General features: G+C 35.8%; 2 protein-coding genes across 2 annotated transcripts; both read left to right on the top strand.

The window, feature by feature from the left end:
• Positions 1–812: 812 nt before the first annotated feature.
• Positions 813–1769, top strand: LOC123252711 (olfactory receptor 5B12-like). Its single transcript, XM_044681969.1, has one exon. It carries the CDS (start codon positions 813–815, stop codon positions 1767–1769), a length of 957 nt encoding a protein of 318 aa, XP_044537904.1.
• A 19860-nt stretch (positions 1770–21629) lies between these two features.
• Positions 21630–22586, top strand: LOC123252710 (olfactory receptor 5B2-like). The gene has a single exon (XM_044681968.1). The coding sequence runs from the start codon at positions 21630–21632 to the stop codon at positions 22584–22586; it is 957 nt and encodes a 318-aa protein (XP_044537903.1).
• The last annotated feature ends 1057 nt before the right edge of the window (positions 22587–23643 follow it).

Here is a 23643-nt window from a genome sequence, read left to right as displayed (position 1 = left end):
GACTTTCAATTCACCAAGCCACCCAGCTGACCCCTTAAAAAAACCCTTTAGTGAACTGAAAGGACTAAATGTCCCTGTTTGTGCCTTCCTTCTGCTTCCTCAGTAGGAGTGGTAGAGAATCAAATAAGGGGAAGGCAGTGGGAGGGAAACACATTTAGAAATCATACATTTATTTTTTAAATGATCCATCAGATATCTTTTGGAGACATGATTTCCACAAGTATGTATCCACTAGCAGTTTTTCCTAATTAGAATCTGGTGACTTAAGTACATTATATATAGATCTTACAATACTATGTTTTCGGTACTAGCTAGGATTCCAGTGAAATCTCAGTAAATTATTTGATCCTCTTTTCTCTTTTCTCAGTCTTTAATTTTTTCCTTAGTTTCTTCCTCTTTTTCTCCTTTATTTCTCTCTTTTTACTTCATCAGAGTGAAGCAAATTTAGAATAAAAGTTCTTCAAACTGGATCAACAAAAATCCACTTTATGCTCATTGTTGCCAGTTTTCTTTCCTGAAGTGGGAAATGGCACTTTGAGCATCGTTAAATGTGTGATGGATTGAAAAGGAAGGCGCAAAGTAGCATGTGATGTACACTATCCTTCTTTGTATTAAAAACTTGAATTTTGGGGATCCAGAGAAACTGTTTTGATAACTTTGCTGTTTTTTGCCGCCTTCATACTTTATTTATATGACTCGTACAAAATATACTCAGACTGTGCTTTATAAGTAGGTATCATTCATCCAGTCAATCATCAGATTTAATTTTTCTGATAGTTACTCTTTTGTTGCAGGTGAATGACCCCTCTCAAATGACAATAATGGAGAACAGATCTGAGGTGACTGAGTTCATCCTTGTAGGATTAACAGATGCCTCAGAGCTTCAGATTCCTCTCTTCATAATGTTCATCCTCATCTACCTCATTACCCTAGTAGGGAACCTGGGGATGGTAGCTCTGATCTCCTGGGATTCCCATCTCCACACCCCCATGTACTTTTTCCTCAGTAACCTCTCTCTGGTGGATTTTGGCTACTCCTCTACTGTTACCCCAAAGGTGATGTCTGGGCTCCTCACAGGGGACAAGATCATCTCCTATAGTGGATGTGCCACACAATTGTTCTTCTTTGGAGCCTTTGCTACTATTGAAAGTTTCCACTTAGCCTCTATGGCCTATGATCGCCATGCAGCTGTGTGTAAGCCCCTACATTATACCACTACCATGACTTCAACAGTGTGTGCATATCTGGCCAGTGGGGCTTACATCTGTGGCTTTCTGACCTCCTCTATAGTCGTAGGAAACATTTTTAGCCTTTCCTTCTGTAGGTCCAATGTGGTCCATCATTTTTTCTGTGATCTTCCCCCTCTCCTAGTTCTCTCTTGCTCTGAAATTTACATCATTGAGTCAGTAATCTTTATTTTAGGATCATTCAATGCCTTATTTCCATTTCTTGTCATTTTTACCTCTTATTTGTTAATCTTTATCACCATCCTGAATATCCATTCTGCTGAAGGCCGCCAGAAAGCTTTCTCTACCTGTGCTTCCCATCTCACAGCAGTGTCCATATTTTATGGAACAACCATCTTCATGTACTTCCAACCCAGTTCAAGTCATTCAATGGAATCAGACAAAATAGTATCAGTATTCTACACCATGGTCATCCCCATGTTGAACCCTTTGGTCTATAGTCTGAGAAACAAAGAGGTCAAGAATGCTTTTAGGAAAGCTATTAGAGGACAAGGACTTCAATTCAATCATCCTTTTTCTTAGAGAGAAAAATCTAATGTGAACCTTCTTCCCTATGTGATCCAGAGTGCTAATCATGCTATTTTTCTTATTCACATAAAAGCATAATACAAACTTTTTCATAGGCAAAATCATGCCATAGGAAAAGTTTTAAACCTGGATTTAAGACATATCTGAGTTTAAATTATTAGATATATTTATGTTGTGTAACTATAGGCACCTATTAGTGTTACCTAGGGTAGCTAGGTGGTACAGTGTTTTAGAGGAATGGGTCTTGAATCAGGACAACCTGAGTTCAAATTTAGCCTCAGGTTCTTTATAGGTGTGCCACCAAGTGCACATTTTATTTTACCATTTATCTCTGTTTTCTCATCTATAAAATGACCTGGAGAAGGAAGTAGGAAACTATCCCAGTATCTTTCCCAAGAAAACCCTAAATGGCATCTTTAAGTGTTGGACACTAAACAAAAACAACCTCAGGAAAGTCACTTAAATTGTCACCCTCAGTTTCCTAATGTTTAAAGGACTTTAATTGTATCCATTCTCTTATAAGATTATGTGGAATGAATTATATTTTGTGTGTGTATGAATACATAGAGAGACAATATAATAATTCTATGTATTTTCCTTCCAGAATGAAGATCAGGTACTTAATATTTTAACAGTAAAGTACTTGGAGAGAAAAGCCACTGAGTTGCATGGAAAGTGTACCTTTGATGATAATGGCATCATTTTTTTAGCAGCCTCTTCCTAAAACTGAGGATTGCTGGTAGATGCTTCAAAACCAGATAAATGGAAATATATATATATATATGTATATGGATATATGACAAATTTCATTTATTTATTTATTTGTTCATTCATTCATTTGTTCGTTTGTTTTTTGTTTGTTTGTTTGTTTATCTAAACCCTTACCTTCTGTCCTAGAATCAATACTATGCATTGGTTACATAGCAGAAGAGTGGTAAAGGCTAGACAATGGGGGTCAAGTCACTTGCTCTGGATCACACAGCTAGGAAGTGTCTGATGCCAGATTTGAACCTAGGACCTCCTGTCTCTAGGACTGGCTCTTGATCCACTGAGCCACCCAACTGCCCCCTACATGACACATTTTAAAATTTAATGATCATTATTATTTTCTTTGTAAGTTTGTGGAATCTAGATCAACAAAATAAAAGTTAATTCCTGATTTGTGGCTTTTGCTGATTTCTATTGCCTAAATATTCATATTCAAATTGTAATTACTTTTTTATAAAGCAGCTGAATCGGTATTCAGCACATTCCTGCAATATGACTACCTTTAGAAGGGAATATAAATCATAGAGTGGTCCAAAGGGTCTGAAAAGAACTTTGAATGATCCTGTGAGAGAGAGATATTTTACTTTGATGGTAGTCTTGATGCCAACCTCAATATCAATTCCATCAAAGTTCTTTGAGGGCTTTGTATATTTTAGTATCAGAAAAGAAGTTCCTGTGTGTCTTTTTAAACATATTTTGATTTTTCTGAGGCATGAAGTAAAGGCTATCCAGTATTTGGTAACTAAAATTATTTTATAGGAGCTGGAGACCCATCTTGCCCAAATGCATGTAAATTGGTTTGTCAAGAACAACTTTATTCAGAGGGTAATGTGAAATTAAGAATTGAAGCCTCACTTTATTTTGTGTCATTATTTATTATAATAATGGCATTATTATAATATTATGCATGATTAATTAATTATTGATTGAGAATTATATTTGACCCCTGGAATTAATATTTCTGGATCACATATAGACTTAACTGGTAAAATTTTTAAGAGTTCTATTTCCATTTTACTATGGGCTAAATTAGAACCACAAAGGGAAATATGTGAGTTTTTGCTGACTATGGAGGGGAGATGAGTCAACCTGGTAATCAAATGTTTGGCCACCACTAGACATTTCATGGATATGAGTCAATCTGGTAATAATATTTTCACTTACTATGAGACTTTCCAGGGTATGTTAATAAACTCTATCTTTTCCTTGTTGCTCTTGATTATGGAAATCCCTATCTGAAGCCAAGTCAAGCAAACACCAACCTTCATCTTTGTGTGACCGATTACAGTCTAAGTTTAGTTTCTGTCACTGGATTGTGTCTTGTACCTTTTGTAACCAGCTATATAAAAAAAACTGCTCTGACTGTCTGATACATCTTAGCTTACTGAGGAGCCTTGGATCCCTTTTCTTGGCAATTTCTAGCCTTGCTAATAAGTTTATTTTGGTCACACTGTTGTTCCTCAGTTTTTCTTAATCACATATTTTTTATTGTCTCAGTAATGAGCTAACAAGAAAGAGAGAACTTTTTTGCAGGTCATTTTCCAAGATTAAACATGGGCCTTGTTATTCCATAAGTCTTGTTTGGGCATGAGGGACTTTAATAGGACTTTGGTATTCCCTCTCCACCCCTTCTCCCTTTATAATTTGAATTATTTTGGACTCAAAGCAACCAGTACCAGGTCACTTTAAAGAAGGAGCGATTCATCTCAAAATGTTAAGTTGAAAATAGTGGGCTACAAGTATAATACCAGCCAATGTATGATTTGGAAGTCAAAATATGACTTCTAATGCCCATAAACAACCACATTGAAAAACTTTTTGCCCCAACTGGGAAGGAGATGCTACTGCTATCCTCTGCCCTTTTCAGAGTACATTTAAATATTTTATTCAGTCCTGTATCACCTTTTGGGTAGGATATTAATACCTGAAGAATGCAGGGGAGGTTACAAAATACTATTATATATGAGGAATAGTTTAAAAAGTGAGTATATTCATCTTGGAGAATGAAATGGTAAAACATCAAAACCTTCTTATCCTATAATATTGCTGTATATTTCTTCCAATAAATATTACTTATTAGGAGTTATACAATGCATTGGAAGTATCCTTGAAGAACTATTCCCTAGACTACCAGCCCAAGTCCTGTAGTCATTATCCAATAGTAGAATATCTATGGACAAGGTGTCCACCATACTTATTATCATCATCAAAACAAATTGCTGACTAGCTGTCACTATATCTTCATTCAGCTTAGGTGAAGGAAGAAGTCAACTTAAGGAAGAGATAGAAGACAACAGATAGCAGCTGGGTCAGACCACCATAATCACCATCTTGAATATCACCTCCTCTTAGCTCCTGGTAGAGAGAACCTATACAGTTCAAAATTGTAGCTTATGCCTAACATTCATAATTGAGAGAAGAAACTAATGTGGGGAAGAAAATTACTATGTAATAATAATAATGAAATCAATAATAATAAAACATTTATGTAGCACCTACTATGGGCCAGCCATTGTTCTAAGTGCTTTATAAATTTTATCTTATTTGATTCTCACAATAAGCATGAGGGGTGAATGCTACCTGGGAGAGAGGAAGACCATCTCCCTCACCACCAGCACCAAACACTAAATAATTGCCATTGAAAGAGAGCTACACATAAATGTCCTGGAAATAGTGAAAACTCTGGAACTACTCACCCTGCTTCCAACATATTCACTTAAGCCAGTGATGGGCAAACTTTTTAAAGAGGGGGCCAAAGCAAAGGAAATGCTCATCTGTGAGTCAGTTTCTAAAGCAACTCTTTGGAAGTTTCATTGTATTGTATCCTACTCATTGTATTTGTCAGATTAGGAATAATGTCGTGCAGCTGGATGGAACATTTCAGAGGGCTGCATCTGGCCTACAGGTCGTAGTTTGCCCATCACTTACTTAAGTCATCATCCAGGAGAGTAGTTCTTTTGGAGTTCTAATATGACAACTGTTTTTCCAAGTTCTACATCCCCTGCCCTCTCTGTAGTCACTGCTACTGAAGACCTATCTAGTGGTAAAAATATCCTTCCCACCAAAGGTATTGAAACTGTCAAATGGTTGACCATTAGACATCAATATAGCTTTTATTAATGAAATGATAAATGGATAACAATATCAGTGGAAATGACATGAAGGAAGATGTGTTGCCACTTGTTCTTTCAATTCATCCCAATCCTTTTCATGACATTTGCATCCAGAATGTCCTATATGTGTCAATCTCCATTAGAATCTGAGGAGGGGCTATTTTGCTTTTCAATATGTATCCTCAGGACTCTGCACAGTACTTTTCATATAGTAAATGCTTAATAAAATCTTTTTTTAGATATTTTCATGACCATATTTGATGGTTGCAAGTATAGAATAAAAGGTAGCCATATGATTCACTTCAAAAAATACTTTTTAACCAGTGTACAAAATCACAATCCTTTTTGACAGGGGAAAATCCAAAAATTTTGAAGAATGCACGTGATGGAGACCTCACTACTATGATACAAATGAGGTATTTGGGTCAGACTTGGACCTTTTTTTGTCTTTAAAATTTTATTTAATTAATTAATTTACAATATTTTTCTATGGTTAATAATTCATGTTCTTTATCACCCCTCCTCCCCTCCCCTCCTGTAGCCAACATGCAATTCCACTGAGTTTTATATGTTTTGGATCTCTTTTTCAATTAAATTTCACAACTACCTACCAAACCCCTACTTTGAAAGAAGCCAGTAGAGTTACAAATTTTAGAGGTATAATGGTTTAGTTCAGCATTTCCCATTTAGTGGTTCACAAACTCTTTGGGATTTCATAAGGGTAGTCCAAGGAATTAGAGCTAACCAAATGTTATTCTTGCCACAAGCAGTAAATGATATATCAATTAATTTACAAATCTTTTCTTCTGTGACAACAAGCATGTATATGAGTGAAGCAATTTAGCCTTGTTTCTGTAGCAGTTGGAAATTGTCATGATCATGTGAATAGCAATTTGAAGGTATGTGCAAATATTACGTCAAAATATTGCACTGCTCATGATAAGTGTGAGGAGTTCTTGTAGTCTTTCAGCTTCTCAAATTATTCCCAAATTGCCCCAAGCTTCTCTATTTGAATGCAAACTGATTGTTAATGTATGGTCACAACCAGAAGCCTTCTCACTTTTCAATTCTATACAGTGCCCTAGAATAGCTCCCTTGTTTCCTTCTATTACCATATAACTGTACCTAATAATCTGAGAAATCTTGGGACATGATATTATGGAGATATTGTGAAATTTTCTGTTATTTTCATGCAACCAAAATATCAGGTGGTTTGGAAAGCAGATTCATGGGCCATTCTCATCACAAGCCTTCTTGAAAGCATCATACACCATCCCAAATTTTCCACAGAAAGAAAGTCTCTCTTTGCAGTATTTGTCCAATTTTGAAATTTTCCAAAATTGAAAATTTCCAATCTAAACCCATTGTTTTCAAATGGTATTGTTCTTCTCCTCCTGAATTTTGAAAGGATGTAGTTGGGAACACTAGTCAGTAATTCCATAGAATCTTTTTGAGTGTAAAGCCAGTGTACCACTGCAATAATAATAATGATTATGATGGTGATGATGATGATGATGATGATGATGAAGATCATAATGGTGATGGTGATGTTGCTAGGTAGCAGTTATATAGCACCTACAATATGCCAGGCACTGGGCTAAGTATGTTACAGATACTTTGGTATTTGATCCTTACAACATCAAGGGGAGTCAGCTATTGTTATTATCTCTATTTTTAAATTGAGAGCACTGAAGCAAACAAGTTAAATGATTTACCCAAGGGCACACAGATAGTGGCTAAGAATGGATTTGGAATGAGATATTCCAGACTCCAGGCTCAATGTACTTTCCAGTGTGTTTAGACTTTGCATCTAATTAAAAATAGTAACTGAAGAAATTTTTCTTCTCTCAAAGATAGGCTATAGCTAAATATTGATAAAAGTAAAGCAATATCTGCAATTGAACTTTAAGTACATATTTTTTTCTCACCTTTTAGGTGACAACTGTCTTTTTTATTGTTTTGTGTTCTCAGCCCATAGAACAGTGCCTGTCCCATAGTAAGAGCTCATTAAATAATGTCAATAATGATTATTGCCCAGTAGAAAAAAGCAAATGTTTCATTTTGTATATTTTAGTTATTTATTTTTAGTGATTGGTTAATTAGATAAATTTAAAGATTAAATCATTTCTCTCCTACATGAATCAATAATAAGATTGTCTTGCCACTTTCTATCTCACATTTATATGAACAAAGAGAATATATGGATGTTCAGGGAAGACTAGTACTTCAGGTTCATGGGCTTGCCAAGCCCTTTTCAGGGCTGCTCATATCCTTTGTATTTCAATGACTCTGGAAGAGACAAATTTGTGCAAATCTGCCTCACTTAAATCCAATTTATGCACAAGTCAGAAGACATCATCCTGATGTCATTTTGGTCCTCATTCAGCACCAAGGACAACAACCATATGAGCAGAATTTTCATTTTATTCTTATTTTAAATAAAAATACTGACATAAATGTGGAACTATGTTTAAGATAGTTTCTTGTGTTCAGCAAAATATTGTAATATACTTTGGTCTAATTTAAAAACCTAGCATTAAATTTTATGTATATATGTGCATGTATGCATATGTACATATTAAACATGTATATATCGTGTTAAATATATTCTAATTTGTGATTAAATTTTGTAAATGATAATTCTATTCATTAAAATATATAGACTAGAGAAATTTATTATGTAAGCTGACAGATAATAGGAAACATTTAAATTCTTGCTGGATTCATTCTTTTAATTCTTCCATAATATCTCACATAAAATATTTGCAATAATTAGTTGGAGTTATATAATTTTGTATTTAGAGTTTTCAGAAATTCAGATTGAATAAAATTTTGTATTTTATAATTTAAAATTGAATTACATTCATTTTCTTCTGAGTATTTCAGACAAAAGTTATCATTGTATTTATTAAAAGCAAACAAACATGCACTAACATGCACAGATATGCACAGATATTCACATATACACACATACCATAAACTGGGTCTGTGTGATCCATGATTATGAGCTACAATTTCTGAGACAGCTTACATCACACTTCAAATAACCCAAGTATAAAAAGTTTGTGTGTTTCCTTTCAAAATTTCATCTTGTTGGATTTATCTGAAAATTCTAGCATCCTAAAATATTTTTGAATCTTCAATAGATCACTCAGTATTAATTGTCCCTCCTGACTCTTTTTCATCTGGGAATTTGATGAGTGTGATAATATCTGTTTGTTTAAATAAGTGATTAATTAATTCAATCCCATGACAATTTACAAAGCCATCACCTTGAGTGAGGTCCAGTGCAAAGTGTGCCAAGACAAATGAACATTTTGTCTGTCCATGAGTAATCAAACTCTACTGTGTGAAACTGCAAATGCACATATATAGTAAAATATAGTGAACATTATATAAAATATAAGTGAAGATAAAATGTATGAACAGTAAGTACAAGGGGATTTTATAGTGATGGAGAGATGCTAACAAGCAGGAGATCCAAGTAGACTATTTTTCAAGTTGACAGGGAGCCATTACTGAATCCTTCTTGGATTCAAGTTTTCAACAAATTCTGAATCTGACACATTGTGCTTTTCCCTGTCTTTCTCTGCCTTGTCCTAAAGAAGAGAAGGAGGCAGTTTGTTAAAGGCTTTACTTAAATCTTGCCAAAAGATTACTCCAATATCCCCTTCCATTACCATTAAACTAGAATTTTGAGGGCAAGTGTCTGGAAGGCCAGAGTATACAGGATTAGATGATGGTTTGGCAAAATAGATAAACTGGGAGCTCTGAGTAGATTTTAAAAACATAGCTGTAACATTCATGATAATGAGAATATAATTTATAATTTTAAAATGGCTATCTTCATAATGAGCCTGAGAGTTAGAGCTTGAAAATATGTTTTGGGAAATTTGGGGGAAATCAGGATTCCTCCAGGAAGTGATTTTCCTAAAATTTTACAGTGATGTCTAATTCTATCTAATACCTTTTGATACCAAATTTGGTGATCTTTTCCCTAGTCCACATTCTGGATATCTTTGTATTACCTCACCATACTTTTATGGTCAGTATCACACTTGAAGACCTTTTTATTATATTCATGTCTGGGATGATCATATCAATTTCAAAAATTAATAAATGGAGACTTGTCTCAAGATCTCTTTATCATCTCTGATAATCTGATAAGGACGGCTTAGTTGATAAGAAGTAAGGACATGAGAGATGATCTTTTTAGCTCATGCTTTCAGCTCTCTCTCCAGGAGCATGGAGTTTATGATATGTTTCAAGACTCATTTCACACAAAAGAACCCCCCCCTCGAAACTTTGCAGATGCACAGAAGTTACAAACTATGTCATATCAAAACACAAAAAGTCTCATTGGCTTCAGAACAGACCAAGGCCAAAGCTGAATTTTGACTGGGTTCTTATCAGAAAGCCAAGTTGGGGAGTATTTTTCTCAGGGTTGAATTGCCCCTGCTAAGGTTTTGGCCTTGGCCATACCAGGCAGCTGCAGTTTTTCTCTGATGAGTGAAAAAAGGCTGTTAACTCATTAAGTGCTGGTTTACCAAGAACTCAAAGTTTTCCTAGAAACTATAATGTTTTTCAACAAGAAAAGGTGTGGATCACAAAAGGGGTCAAAAGAGGAGTCTCAGATTTTCATCTATTCAAGACTCTGCTTCTCTTATTGGCCTCCCACAGACTTGGAGATGTTCAGTGACTTGGTCAATGTCACATAGTTAGGAGGAACAGAATCAAACTAGATAATGGCCTTGTCCAAGCCTCTTTCAACTTCACTTTGCTAAAAACAAGCTAAGGATGACAAAAATACCCATGAGAAAATGGTCTCTGTGTGTACACATTTTTCCCCATGGTCAGAGAATTTAATGGCTTGTTTTGTTCATGATTTGGCAGCAGACATGCCATTTAGCTCCAAGGGACCACCAGTTCCTCAGAGACACAGGTCTCACAGATCTGCATAAAGTCCCTGCCTCAGCCCTAACTTCAGCTGTTAACATTGAAACATTCCAATATTGGGTTCCATACTGTGGTACCAGTTTGTGGGTCCAAATCCTTTAGTCATTTATTCATTCATTCATCTAGTTTCTTTTGTGTTTCCTGAGGCTGAATTGAATGGCAGATAGGAATGGACATCTCTAAATATACTGTCATCCATGCCATAGCAGTGGACAGGAGTGTCCACTCTGTCACTAAGAACTTTTGACCTCTTTGTCCTGGTGACTAGGGAGGTGTTCCTGTAATGGAATCACCTGCTTCCTCAGCTTGGAACTTCAAGGTCAAACCTTGAATATAAAATTTGGGGCTAACCCTCCTCTTTGGTGTCCTAGCCACCTTTCTCCATATCAAGTCAGATAGGTTCTAGTAAACCCAATCCAAGACTGGGATGCTTATGTAGACAGCAACATGGTATAGTGGAAACATTTGTGAACCTGAAGCCAGGAAGTCCTGGAAAAGAAAACATTTTCTATCTAATTCACCATTTCTCCACTGGTAAGTCAATGGACTTCATTCATTTCCTTATCTATAAAATGTGTATAATTATATTGTGTCATAGAACTCATAGGACTGTCTTGGGACTCCAATAAAATCATGTCTCTTAATTGTTTTACAATATCCAAATGCTCTATAAACATCACTTGAGGCTATTCTGTCATCCTTCAGTAGCTGAAGGAGCATTTTACATGGTGGATTACTATTCAGTCCTGATGAAGACAATTAAATAATGTTGATTATGGATATATTGTGTGCAGAGCACTGCACTAAATTTGTGTGTGTGTGTGTGTGTGTGTGTGTGTGTGTGTGTGTGTGATTGATAGCCAAATTTAGGTGAGATATAGTCCTTGCCATCAATGCTGAAAACTCACATTTCTACAGGACTTAAATATTTTCAAAAGCTTTCTATCACTCTTCTCATTTCAATCTCCTATGAACTATGTGCGATGAATACTAATATTGTTATCCTCCCTTTTATAGACAAATAACATGAAGTTGATTGACTTAAGTCACTTTTTCAGAGAAATAGCCTTAATAGGAATCTGAGGGCTACACAGCTCCTTCTATTTCTGATTATTACTATTTTTGGAATACTTTCCTTATGCCAAACTTAAGTGTGTTGCTTCTTAATGTCTGCCTTTTGCCCCTGGTTCTTATCTTTGAGTACAAATAGAACAAGTTATATCTTTCTGCCACATAACAATCTTTCATATACTTGAAAATAACTTTAATCTCAACCCCTGCCCTGACACCCATATTTTATCTTTTCTAGGCTAAACAGCCATAGTTTTTTCCACAAATTCTAATAAGGCAAGATTTCAAAGTCCTTCTCCTATTTGAAAATCTTGAAAATCTCTAGCTTATCAATGTCCTTCCTGAAGTGAATATACATCTGGATGCTTTGCTCCAAGTACTGAATACCAAAGACCACATCTTGTGTGTCTGGATGTTGTTTCTCTCTGTTCTGTTTAAAGTCAAATTCCTTTTTTTTAAGCCATGTAGGTCACAAAGTTATGGTGGGGATCAAATTATTTAATATTTTTCTTTAAAACCCTTGTACTTCCGTGTATTGTCTCATAGGTGGAAGAGTGGTAAGGGTGGGCAATGGGGGTCAAGTGACTTGCCCAGGGTCACATAGCAGGGAAGTGGCTGAGGCCAGGTTTGAACCTAGGACCTCCTGTCTCTAGGCCTGACTCTCACTCCACTGAGCTACCCAGCTGCCCCCAATTTAATATATTTAAAGTACCTTGTGAATTGAAAGAAACTGCTCTGATAGAACAAATAGAGGCACGTGATTGGAATTAGGAATTCCTAAGTTTAAAATCATACTCAGGCACTTATGATGTGACACTGGAAGTTACTTGATCTTTTTTTGCCTCTGTTTCCTCAATTTTAAAATGAGGATAATTAAGCATTTAAGTCTCAGAGTCACTGTGAAAAAAAAATAAGATCATACTAATAAAGTGCCTCCTGGTATGTTTCTTGGCACATAATTGAGGCCACTTCTCTTCATTAACATGGGTTCTAGTTTTCATTATCTTTGTTATCAAGTCCCTTTTAACTGTCATTATTTCATTGTAAATCAAAAGATCATTCTCCTTGTCTGAGAAAATAGAAGAAAATACAAAGTGAGTGTCTCCATAGTCTCTGTCATTCATTGTATTTTTCTCATTACCATTGAGAATTAGATCATTTCCTCGCTGAATTTGCCTTTTATTTCCTTAAATGATCAGTTAAAATAATCCCAATACCTTCTTCTGTAATCTTTAGTTTTCTTTTTTTTTCTTACCTCACCTTAAGCCATACCACTCCTCTGATTATATTATTATGAAATAAAATCTCCTTTTGCATTCATCCTTCATCACCTACCCTTTTGGCATTACTGCAGATTTTTTTTCATATCTAAGTCTAGTTGAATATTTTTTTCTTTGTCTTCAAAATTTTATTCTCCAGATCATTCTATTCCTTCAGGTTGGAACTCCCTGTAGAATTAGTCCAGAAGATCCTATTGTATTTTACCTCAGATATGTGTGGAATTTATTCTCCCAATTTAATGAGCATATCTGGCATTTGCTAGTTTTTATTTCTTTATCTGAAACTTTAGAATGATTTAATGAGTTTCTGCTCTCTCCTCCAACATTCCCATTTATTTTAATCTTTCCCAACAATTCCTCATTCCTTGTGAGACTCCAATGCAAAATGGAATTTCCTCATATTATTCCTTCACTTTTGAACTTCTGATAGATAAAAATACTATAGGCATCAAGAATTCAACAGTAATTCTTGGAGGATAGAGAAACAGACATATAGGCTGATATATAGATGATAATGGTTAAATAGACAGAGAGAGACAAAGAAAGAAACAAGCTAAGTCAAAAGGAAAAAGAGATAGACAGGGAAAGAGTGACAGTGATGAAGAGATATGGTGAAATAGAGACAAAGAAACAGAGACAGAAGCAGGGTCAGAATGAGAGACACAAAATAAGAGAAAACATTCTGGAAGCTGCCCAGATAATTGCAGTCTCTAATAAAAATCCTGATAACACTATAAATTCTTTCCATAATGTTCCTCTACTCTGGTTCCTGAATGATCTTGTATGTTTTCTAAGTATAAAAAAAATCACAATAGCCTGCCATTACCTATTTCATTTCATTAGAATAAGGGAGTAACCTTTCCAGAACCATATTCCATTTGAGTCTTATGCCTCATGTCTACATGTTACCTGGGAAGCAAGATTCTTTTCATGTATCAGAGATTTTAATTCATCTTCCTTAATAGGGACACAATACACCACAAGAATGTTGTATTTTTAAACTTTCATTCAAGCTACTTAACCAGCTTTCTTCTTTTTCTAATTTTTCATGCCTTTTTGTAGACTGTTGTAGATGTGGCTCCTGGTCAGATTTGATTTGAGGTAAATAACCTCTGAGGAACCATTCTGACTTGAGAATCTCTGATTTGATTTTCTATAATATTTTCAAGACACAACTACTATGAAAACTTTTTCTGATGTCTCATGGTGGTAGAGTTAAATTAAGTACTCTAAGTGTAAATGACTGATAAATTATGGTGGCAGAATCTTCTAAGATGTAATGGCTTATACTCAGGACTAGGTATGGACTATGAATTTGTCTGATACTCAAAGGCCACCTTAGCTTAGTTAATAGACAGAATGCTACTCCTGGTCAATCAGTGTTTGGCATATATTAAATGTCTTCTATATGTCTAACACAATGCCAAACCTGGAGAATACAAAGAAAAGTAAGATGCAATCCCTGCTCTCTAGGAGCTCACAATCTCTAGACAAATGCAAATAAATATATAAACAAGCTCTATCCATGATAAATTTGAGATAATCAAAAGTGAGAAGACAAAGGAATTGAGATAGATCAAGGAAGCTTTTGTGGAGGAGGGGTCTTAGCTGAAACTTGAAGGAGGCAAAACCAAAAATTAATGATTTCTCAGGGACTAGAAAACCTTACAGTAAATTAAAGGATAAAATGTTCATTTTGATGATTGCCTTCTGCCTCCACAGTTGATACTGAATAAAGAAGAGGCTATGTGAGGGGAAATTTTTAGAAATTATACATTTATTCTTAAATGATCTACCAGTGGTCTTTTGGACAAAAAATTCCCAAAACTATGGAACTGGTATCCACTGGCAGTTATTCCTACTCAGGACCTGGTAACTTATAATTACCAGTGATTCCAGGACTAAGCAGGTTCCTAATGAAATCTCAGCCAATTTTCTTTGGTCCTCTCCTCCCTTCATTCAGTCTCTTAACTTTTTTCTTATTTTTTCCCTACGTTTTTCTCCTTTATTCCTTTTTTTAATTTATCAATTACTAGAGTGAACCATGTTCATAGGAAAAACTCTAGTTCTTCAACTCTGACCATCAAAAAGTCCCTAGCTATGATGGTTTTCACTGGAGAACAAGGCATTTCACTTTCCTGAAGAGAGAAATTCCACTTTGGATATTATTAAGTTTGTAACAGATTGAAAAAATAAGGGGAGGACAGTGCCAACGATGGAGTGAAATTGTCAAAGTACAAACAGAGAAAGTTCAAACAACTCTGGGAATCCTCTCCAACCAACCTTAAAACAATGCTTCAAAATAAATACTGGATTGCAAAAACCAACAAGAAAATGGAGTGAAACAACTTTCCTGTAAAAAAAGAACTTGAAAGATAGCCAGAGAGGGTCTTAGTCATTGCAGTGTGAGGCAAACATAGCCAACAGAAAAGAACATAGCCTTCAAGAAGGTGACAACAATGAGTACCTATGCCACCCAACAACAAGCCCCCCTCCCTGCAACTACTATTTCAGGTTCTAAAAGTAGACCTTAGTCACCTGAGAACCTGATAACCTTTGAGAACCTGAGAACACTTTGAGAACCTGAGACTTTGCCTAAGCTAAAAGTAGTACGACCCCATACATACCTCTTAAAGTTCTAAGCCCCAGGTCAAGCCTTCTGCAAGGCCCCAAAACCTAGCACAGGGCAGTGAATGGTGTGCCTGGCTGGTTGTGATGCAGATGAGGCTCTGAACCTCTGCACAATCCCAAACTGAGTCTCCAAATACCAGCAAAATGCAGTAGGCCAGGCACCTCACTAGTTCAAGTCAAAAAGGAAGTCCAAAGCCCTTGCCCAAATTTCAAGTTAAAAATCTGAGCCCCAGTTCAAGGAAATCTGAAGTATTCCTGACCCAAAAGAACTCATAGTAAACCCAGAGCCCTTGCCTAAATCCAAGGCAACTTCTGAAGCCAGAAGGTAAGGTAGTCAGCAGAGTACCTGCCCTGCACAAGCCCAGAGTGAGGCCAAAGACCCTGCCCAAATCCAAGTGTAAGGGAGGCCATAAGATCCAGGGAAAAATAGTGCAGTGTACCTGGCTTTTGTGAACTCAGAGTCCCAAAGCCCCTACCTAAGCTGGAGTCTAGGCCCTGAGTCCCAACACAAGATAACTCACAGTATACTGAGCTCTGGAAGTCATTAACAATCCTGTGGTGAGGTGGGGTATGTCATTGGATCCACAGTATTAGGTGGCTTTCAGAAATCCCTGTCCAGAGGCTAATATACCACTTTGGAAGAACTGAAACTTGCAGAAATGAAGAAATAGAGATGAGGGTAGAAGTAAGGAAAAATAAGAGAGTATTCTGCCTTCTAGAAAAATAGTGATTAACTTTAAGATAAAAGTGAAAGTCAAGATGAAGCATGGGAAAATGAGCAAACATCAAAAAATAAAAAAACATCTAATTGTAGAAAATTTTAATGGAGAAAAAGAAGAGCAAAGCATAGACACAAAAGGAAACAGTAAGAGCAAAGAAGTTACATGCAAAACTTCAAATGAAAATTTGAGTTAGTCTCGGGTCTGGAAGAGATCAAAAAGGATTTAAAAAATCAATTAAGAGAGACTCAGAAAAATGGAGAAGAGAAATGAAAGCAAGTCAAAAGAGAATTCACCAAAAGGAAAAAGAAGTTCAAAAATCCAATGAATAAAATAGTTCCTGAAAAAGTAGAACTGACCAAATAGAAAAGGAAGTTCAAAGGGTCATGGAAGAAAACCATCCTTTAAAAATCAGAATTGAAAAAGTAGAAGTTAATGACTTTATGAGATATCAAGAAACAACAAAACAAAATCAAAAGATTGAATAAATAGAAGAAAAAAAGAAATACTTCATTAAAAACACTGACCTGGAAAATAGATTCAGGAGAGCCATTCTAAAAATTATTGGACTATTTTAACACCATGATAAAAAATAAAAGCCTAGACATCACATTAAAAGAAACTGTCAAAGAAGTTTTCCCTGATATCCTTGAATAAGAGAGTGAAGTAAAAATGGAAAGAATCTACAGATCACCTCCTGAAATAAATCTTCAAATGACAGCTCTCAGGACAAGGAGAAAATACTTCAAGCAGCCAGAAAGAAACTATTCAAATACCATGAAGCTATAGTCAATTACATAGGGCTTAACGGCTTCCACATTAAAGTATCATAAGTCTTGAAATATGATATTATGGAAGGTAAAAGAACTAGATTTACAACCTAGAAGCACATACCCAACAAAACTGAGTATATTCTTTAAGGGGGGAAATGGTCATTTAATAAAATAGAAGATTTCTAAGGATTCCTGATGAAAAGACCAGACCTAAATGGAATGTTTGATATGCAAACACAAGACTCAAGAGAAAAATAAAAGGTAAATAAGAGGAAAACAAATTAAGAGATTCAATAAGGTCAAAATGTTTATAGTCCTAAGTGGAAAAATGATATTGATAACTCTTAAATTTTTAATCTTAAATTTTTTTTTATTTTTTTCAGCATTAGAGAAGTTAGGAGTATACATAGACAAAGGCTATGGAAGTAAGGTGACTAGGATGGCATGATATGCAAAAAAAATCTAGAGGTGAAAAGGAGGATTAAAAATATTTTAAATTTTTTTTTAAATTTAAAATATTAAAAAGGAGAAAAGGGAAGATTGAGGAGGAATGGGGTAAATTATCTCACAGAGAAGACAAGATGAGGATGGTGGCAGGCAATGTTTAAACTTTACTCTCATTATAATTGGTTCAAAGGTAATAACAACCATATTCATTTTGGTATAGAATCTTAACTTGCCCTGCAAAGAAGAAGGAGGGGAAAAAGATAAGGGGATGAACAGAAGGTAGGTGAAGTAAGGGATTATGATTAAAATAAAGCACTTGTCAGGAGGGACAGAGTGAAAGGAGAGACAGAACAGAATTCAAAGGGAGAAAACAAAATTGAGGGGAATACACAATCGATAATTATAACTGTGAATGATTTCATGAGACAGAAACAAATAGTAGAGTGGATTAAAAGCCAGAATTTTATAACATATTCTTTACTAGAAATATGTTTGAGGCAGGGGGACATATAGAGAGTTATGGTAAGGAACTGGAACAGAATCTATTGTGTGTCATTTGAAGTAAAAAAAAAAAGCAGGAGTATCAATCATGATCTCAGATAAAACTAAAACAAAAATAGATCTAATTAAAAGAAATATGGAAGGAAATTATATCTTGGTAAAAACAGCCACTGACAATGAAGTAATATCAACATTAAACATATATGCACCAAAAGGGAAAGCCTCTACATTTTGAAAGGAAAATTAAATGAGCTTCAGGAGGAAACAGACAATAAAATTATTTTAGTGGGGAGGGCTCAAGTTCCGCCTATCAGATATAGATAGATATAACCAAAAAGTAAATAAGAACTGAAGGAAGTGAATCAAATTTTTGAAAAGTTAGAATTAGATCTCTGGAGAAAATTGAATGGAAATAGAAAGGAAGATACTTTCTTTTGGGCTGTACATTACACCTAAACAAAAATTGACCATGTATTAGGGCATCAAAACTCCACAATGCAGAAAATTAAAAATATAAATATTTCATTTTCAGATCATAACAGAATAAAATTTATAATCAATAAGGGTCCATGAAAGATGAATAAAAATTAAATAGAAACTGAATAATCTAATTCTTAAAAAGAGATGTGCCAAATAACAATTTAAGAAATAATTGAAACTTTCAATAAGGAGAATGACAATGAGGAGACAAAATGGGATACTCCCAAAGCAGTACTTTTATTTCCCTAAAGGCTTATAACAATATGATAGGTGAAAAGCAGATGAATAAATTGATTATTTACTGAAAAAAAACTAGAAAAAAACAAATTTGAAATTCCCAATAAAAGACTAAATAGGACATCTTAAAAATCAAAGGAGAAATGAAGAAAATTGAAATTAAAAGAATCATTGAACTAATAAAAAGGTCTAAAAGCTTGTTTTAAGAAAAAACAACAAATAAAATAGATAGAACATTGGTTAATTTGGTTTTAAAAAGGAAAGAAGAAAATCAAATAACCAGTATTAAAAAGGAAAAATGTAAACTTACCACTAATAAAGATACACACACACACACACACACACACACACACACACACACACACACAATTTAGAATATTTTTCCATGATTACATGATTCATGTTCTTTCTCTCCCCTTCTCCCTCCCCACCCCTGGAACCAATGAGCAATTCCACCGGTTTTTACATGTATCATTGCTCAAAACCTATTTCATAGGAATCACTTTTGCCACAGACTCAACAGGCTTCCATCTGCTCTGCACCTTCATGCAGCATGTAAGCCCCCACCCCCAGCACCCCAGACAGTGGAGGGAGGAAGTACCCCCATTGAGCTGCTGGGCAGAGGGGCTTATGGAGAGGGGGAGGGGAATAACTCCACCTGAGTCCCTCTGGCTTTCTAGTAATTAACTCTTACAGGTGATTGCAGGCATGCCTACAAAGAGGGCTCCCTGTACCCTTTTGGGTATGCATGCCATAGGTTTACTGCCTTAGGTATAGGCCAATATCTCATTCTTTATCCAGTGATGGTGAACATTTTAGATACAGAGTGCCAGGCTTCACCCCTACCCCATCTCCCAGACCAAGTGCCATGCCCACTCACCCCAGAGACTGAGTGCTGGGGCCCTGCCCCCCTGCACCTCCCCTTACCCCAAACAGAGAATAGGGGAAGGAGGAAGGGCTCCAATTGGGCTGCTGGGCAGAGGGGCAAGTAATAAAAGGCACATGAAGAGAGGGGGAGGAGACTAGACAGAGTGCTCCCCTCCAGCTATATGCCACACTGTGAGCTATGTTTCCCTCCAACCCAGCTCATTTTCAATTCCCCCAAATGGGAATCACCTTCACCACAGACTCAACAGGCTGCCATCTGCACCACACCCCCATGCACCATGTGAATCCCTCCCACCCAGTGCCTTAACCCAGTCAGAAGGAGAAAGTGCTTTCATTGAGCTGCTGGATAGAGGGACAGGGAAAGTGAGGAACTTGGAGAGAGTGAGGGGAACAGCTCCACCCCAAGTCCCTCTGACTTTCTAATAACTTATTCTGGAGGTGGGGGTGAAGAGCAGTATGCATGCCCACAGAGAGTGCTCTGCATGCCATTTTTGGCCCCCATATCATAGATTCACCATCACTGCCCTTTACCAAGATGAGGTAAGAATGGATATATTATTTAGATATAAAGAGTGATATTAGAGGAACACAGAATAGTTTACCTGACAGATCTATGAAAAAGGGAAGAATTTATGACAAAAGAGATAGAAAGCATTATAAAATGTTGAATGAATAATTTCAATTATATTAGTTTCTACATGAACAAAACCAATAACAAAGATTAGAAGGCAAAAAACAAATTGGGGTGAAATTTAAGAGAAATTTTTTTGGAAAAAGGTCTAATTTCTCAAAATTATAGAGAATTAAATCAAATTTAGAAGAATACAAGTCATTCTCCAGTTCACAAATGGTCAAAGAATATGAACAAGAAATTTTCAAATGAGAAAATCAAAGCTATCAACAATTATATAAAATATTTTAAATCATTCATGATTAAGAAATGCAAATTAAACCTACTCTTGGGTATCATTTCACAACAATCAGATTAACCATATGACAGTAAAATGATAAATGTTGGAAGACGTGTGGCAAAATTGGGACACTAATGCATTATTGGTGGAGTTGTGAGCTGATCCAACCATTCTGGAGGGCAATTTGTTATTATATCCAAAGGGTTATAAAACTATGCATATCCTTTGATCCTGTAATACCTCTAGTGGGTCTGTATCCCAAAGAGATCATAAAAAGAGGAAAGGGCCTAAATCATACAAAAATATTGTAGCAGCTCTGTTTTTGGTGGCAAAGAATTGGACATTGAAAAGGTGTCCATGACATGGGAATGGCTAAACGAATTGTGGTATATGTTGGTGATGGAACACTATTGTAATATAAGAGACAATGAACAGGATGATTTCAGAAAAAAGGGTGAAAAGACCTATAAAAACTGATGCAGAGCAAAATAAGAATACCAGAAAAGTATTATACACAATAACAGCAATCCTGTGGGATGATCAACTGTGAAATATTTAGATACTCTCAGCAAATACAATGATCTGGGAAAATCTAGAGTGATTTAATTTTATTTTTTAAATTCATTTATTTTTTTAATTTAGAATATTTTTCCATGGTTACAAGATTCATGTTCTTTCCCTTCCCTCCTCCCTTTATCCTCCCATAGCCAACATGCAATTCAAGTTGGTTTTACATACATCATTGATCAAGACCTATTTCCATATTATTAATATTTGCAATAGAGTGATCATTTAGAGTCTGGTGCCCATTCATGTCCCCTATGAAGACAGGATTAACTCTCTCTTTGTCTATTTAAGCTAAAATCAAGAACTTAAAGTACCCCAACTTAACACTAAGTGAGTTCAGAGTCACTTACTAGAGTAAGCTCATACCTCCAAAGGCTTGGCAACTTAATTCTCTATTTTTAAACTTCACATAAGATATTTCTATGACTATGTTTATGTCTGAGTTATTCATCATAGTTTATTTTTCTCATGGTTACTCTGTTTTTATTTCAGGAGAATGATAACGCTCTCAAATGACATTTATGGAGAATAAATCTGAAGTGAATGAGTTCATCCTTGTAGGATTAACAGATGCCCCAGAGCTTCAGATTCCTCTCTTCATAATGTTTGCCCTCATCTACCTAACCACCCTGGTAGGGAATGTGGGGATAGTAACACTTATTTCCTGGGATTCCTGCCTCCACACACCCATGTACTTTTTCCTCTGTAACCTCTCCCTGGTGGATTTTGGCTACTCTTCAACTATTATTCCCAAGGTGATGACTGGACTCCTCAGAGGGAACAAGATTATTTATTATAATGGATGTGCTACCCAGTTGTTCTTTGCTGCTGCCTTTGCAACTATTGAAAGTTACATCTTAGCCTTCATGGCCTATGATCGTCATGCAGCTGTGTGTAGGCCTCTACATTATACCACTACCATGACTTCAAAAACGTGTGCATATCTGGCCAGTGGGGGTCACATATGGGGTTTTCTGACCTCCTCCATCTTCATAGGAAATATTTTTAGTCTTTCCTTCTGTAGGTCCAATGTAATCCATCACTTTTTCTGTGATATTCCCCCTCTTTTAGTTCTCTCTTGCTCAGAAGTTCATACCACTGAGTCAATAATCTTTATTTTGGGATCATTCAATGCTTTTTTCCCATTTCTTGTCATTTTTACCTCTTATTTGTTAATCTTTATCACTGTCCTGAAGATCCGTTCTGCTGAAGGCCGCCAGAAAGCTTTCTCCACTTGTGCTTCCCATCTCACAGTAGTGTTCATATTTTATGGGACAATCATCTTCATGTACTTCCGACCCAGTTCAAGCCATTCAATGGACTCAGACAAAATGGTGTCAGTCTTCTACACAATGATCATCCCTATGTTGAATCCTCTTATTTATAGTCTGAGGAACAAAGAAGTCAAGAATGCTTTTAGGAAAGCGGTTAGGGGACAGCAACTTCAACTCAATCATCCTTTTTATTAGAGAAAAAATTAATCTTCACCTTCCTTCCTCTGCTATCCAGCCTCCAATGAGGCTATTTTTCTTATTCACATGGAAGCACAATCCAAATTATTTCAGGAGTAACATCATGTAGTAATAGATATCATAGACTTGGAGTTAAGAGAGACCAGAATTTAAATTCTGTGTCAGACACTTTTATATTGCGTAACATTAGACCCATACTCTGTATAACCCAGGAAAACTAGGCAGCACAGGAGATAGAGCAATGGATTTCGAGTAAGTGCTGAGTTGAAGACACTAGCTGTGCAATTTTGGGCATTCTCACTTAACTCTGTGTCAGTTTCTCCATTTGAAAAATAACCTGGAGAAGAAAATGGTATACCACCGCAGTGTCTTTGTCAGGAGAACTTCTCTTGGTTTCTTGAAATATTGAGCACAACTAAAAAATGACTGAGAACAACAAACCACCTCATCCAAGTCACTTAAAGTAGAGCCTTAGTTTCTTTATGTTTAAAGAGCCTTATTAGTATCCCATATGATATTTTTTTGTAGAATGATGGGTACATGTGTGCATATATGTACATACACACACTCATATATACACACACACACATATATATATATATACATAGTCATGACATAGAAATTCTAGCTATTATCATTTTAAAGGAAGAAGATCAGCTACATAATTTTTGAATAGTATAGTAGTACTTAGAGAGCAAAGCCCTAAGTTGTTTGGAAACTGTACTGTTGATGGTTGCTTCTTTAGCATCCCCTCAACCAGAGGTGTGCTATTAAAGGCTTAAGAACAAACTCATCAGAAAAAAAAGTGCTTACATGACAGTTTAAAATTTAAGCCTCATTATTTTACTTAACACATTTTGAAGTTTAAATGATCGACAAAACAATAAATTATGTCCTGATTTTGGACATTTACTGATTTCTACTCTCTTTGCACTCACACTCAAAATCTAATTCTTTTTTTGTGAGTCAATTAAAGCTTCATCCAGTACAATTCTGCAGTAAAGCTACTTTTAGGAAGGAATATAAATTACAAGGTAGTTCTTTCTAAGTGGCT

The sequence above is a fragment of the Gracilinanus agilis genome, chromosome 6 (assembly GCF_016433145.1).
Source record: "Gracilinanus agilis isolate LMUSP501 chromosome 6, AgileGrace, whole genome shotgun sequence".
Classification (NCBI taxonomy): Eukaryota; Metazoa; Chordata; class Mammalia; order Didelphimorphia; family Didelphidae; genus Gracilinanus; species Gracilinanus agilis.
This window is presented reverse-complemented; position numbering and strand designations above follow the sequence as displayed.

Bases quoted from the DNA above. Each gene is read 5' to 3' on its own strand.
- LOC123252710 (XM_044681968.1), top strand. From the start codon at position 21,630: ATGACATTTATGGAGAATAAATCTGAAGTGAATGAGTTCATCCTTGTA.
- LOC123252711 (XM_044681969.1), top strand. From the start codon at position 813: ATGACAATAATGGAGAACAGATCTGAGGTGACTGAGTTCATCCTTGTA.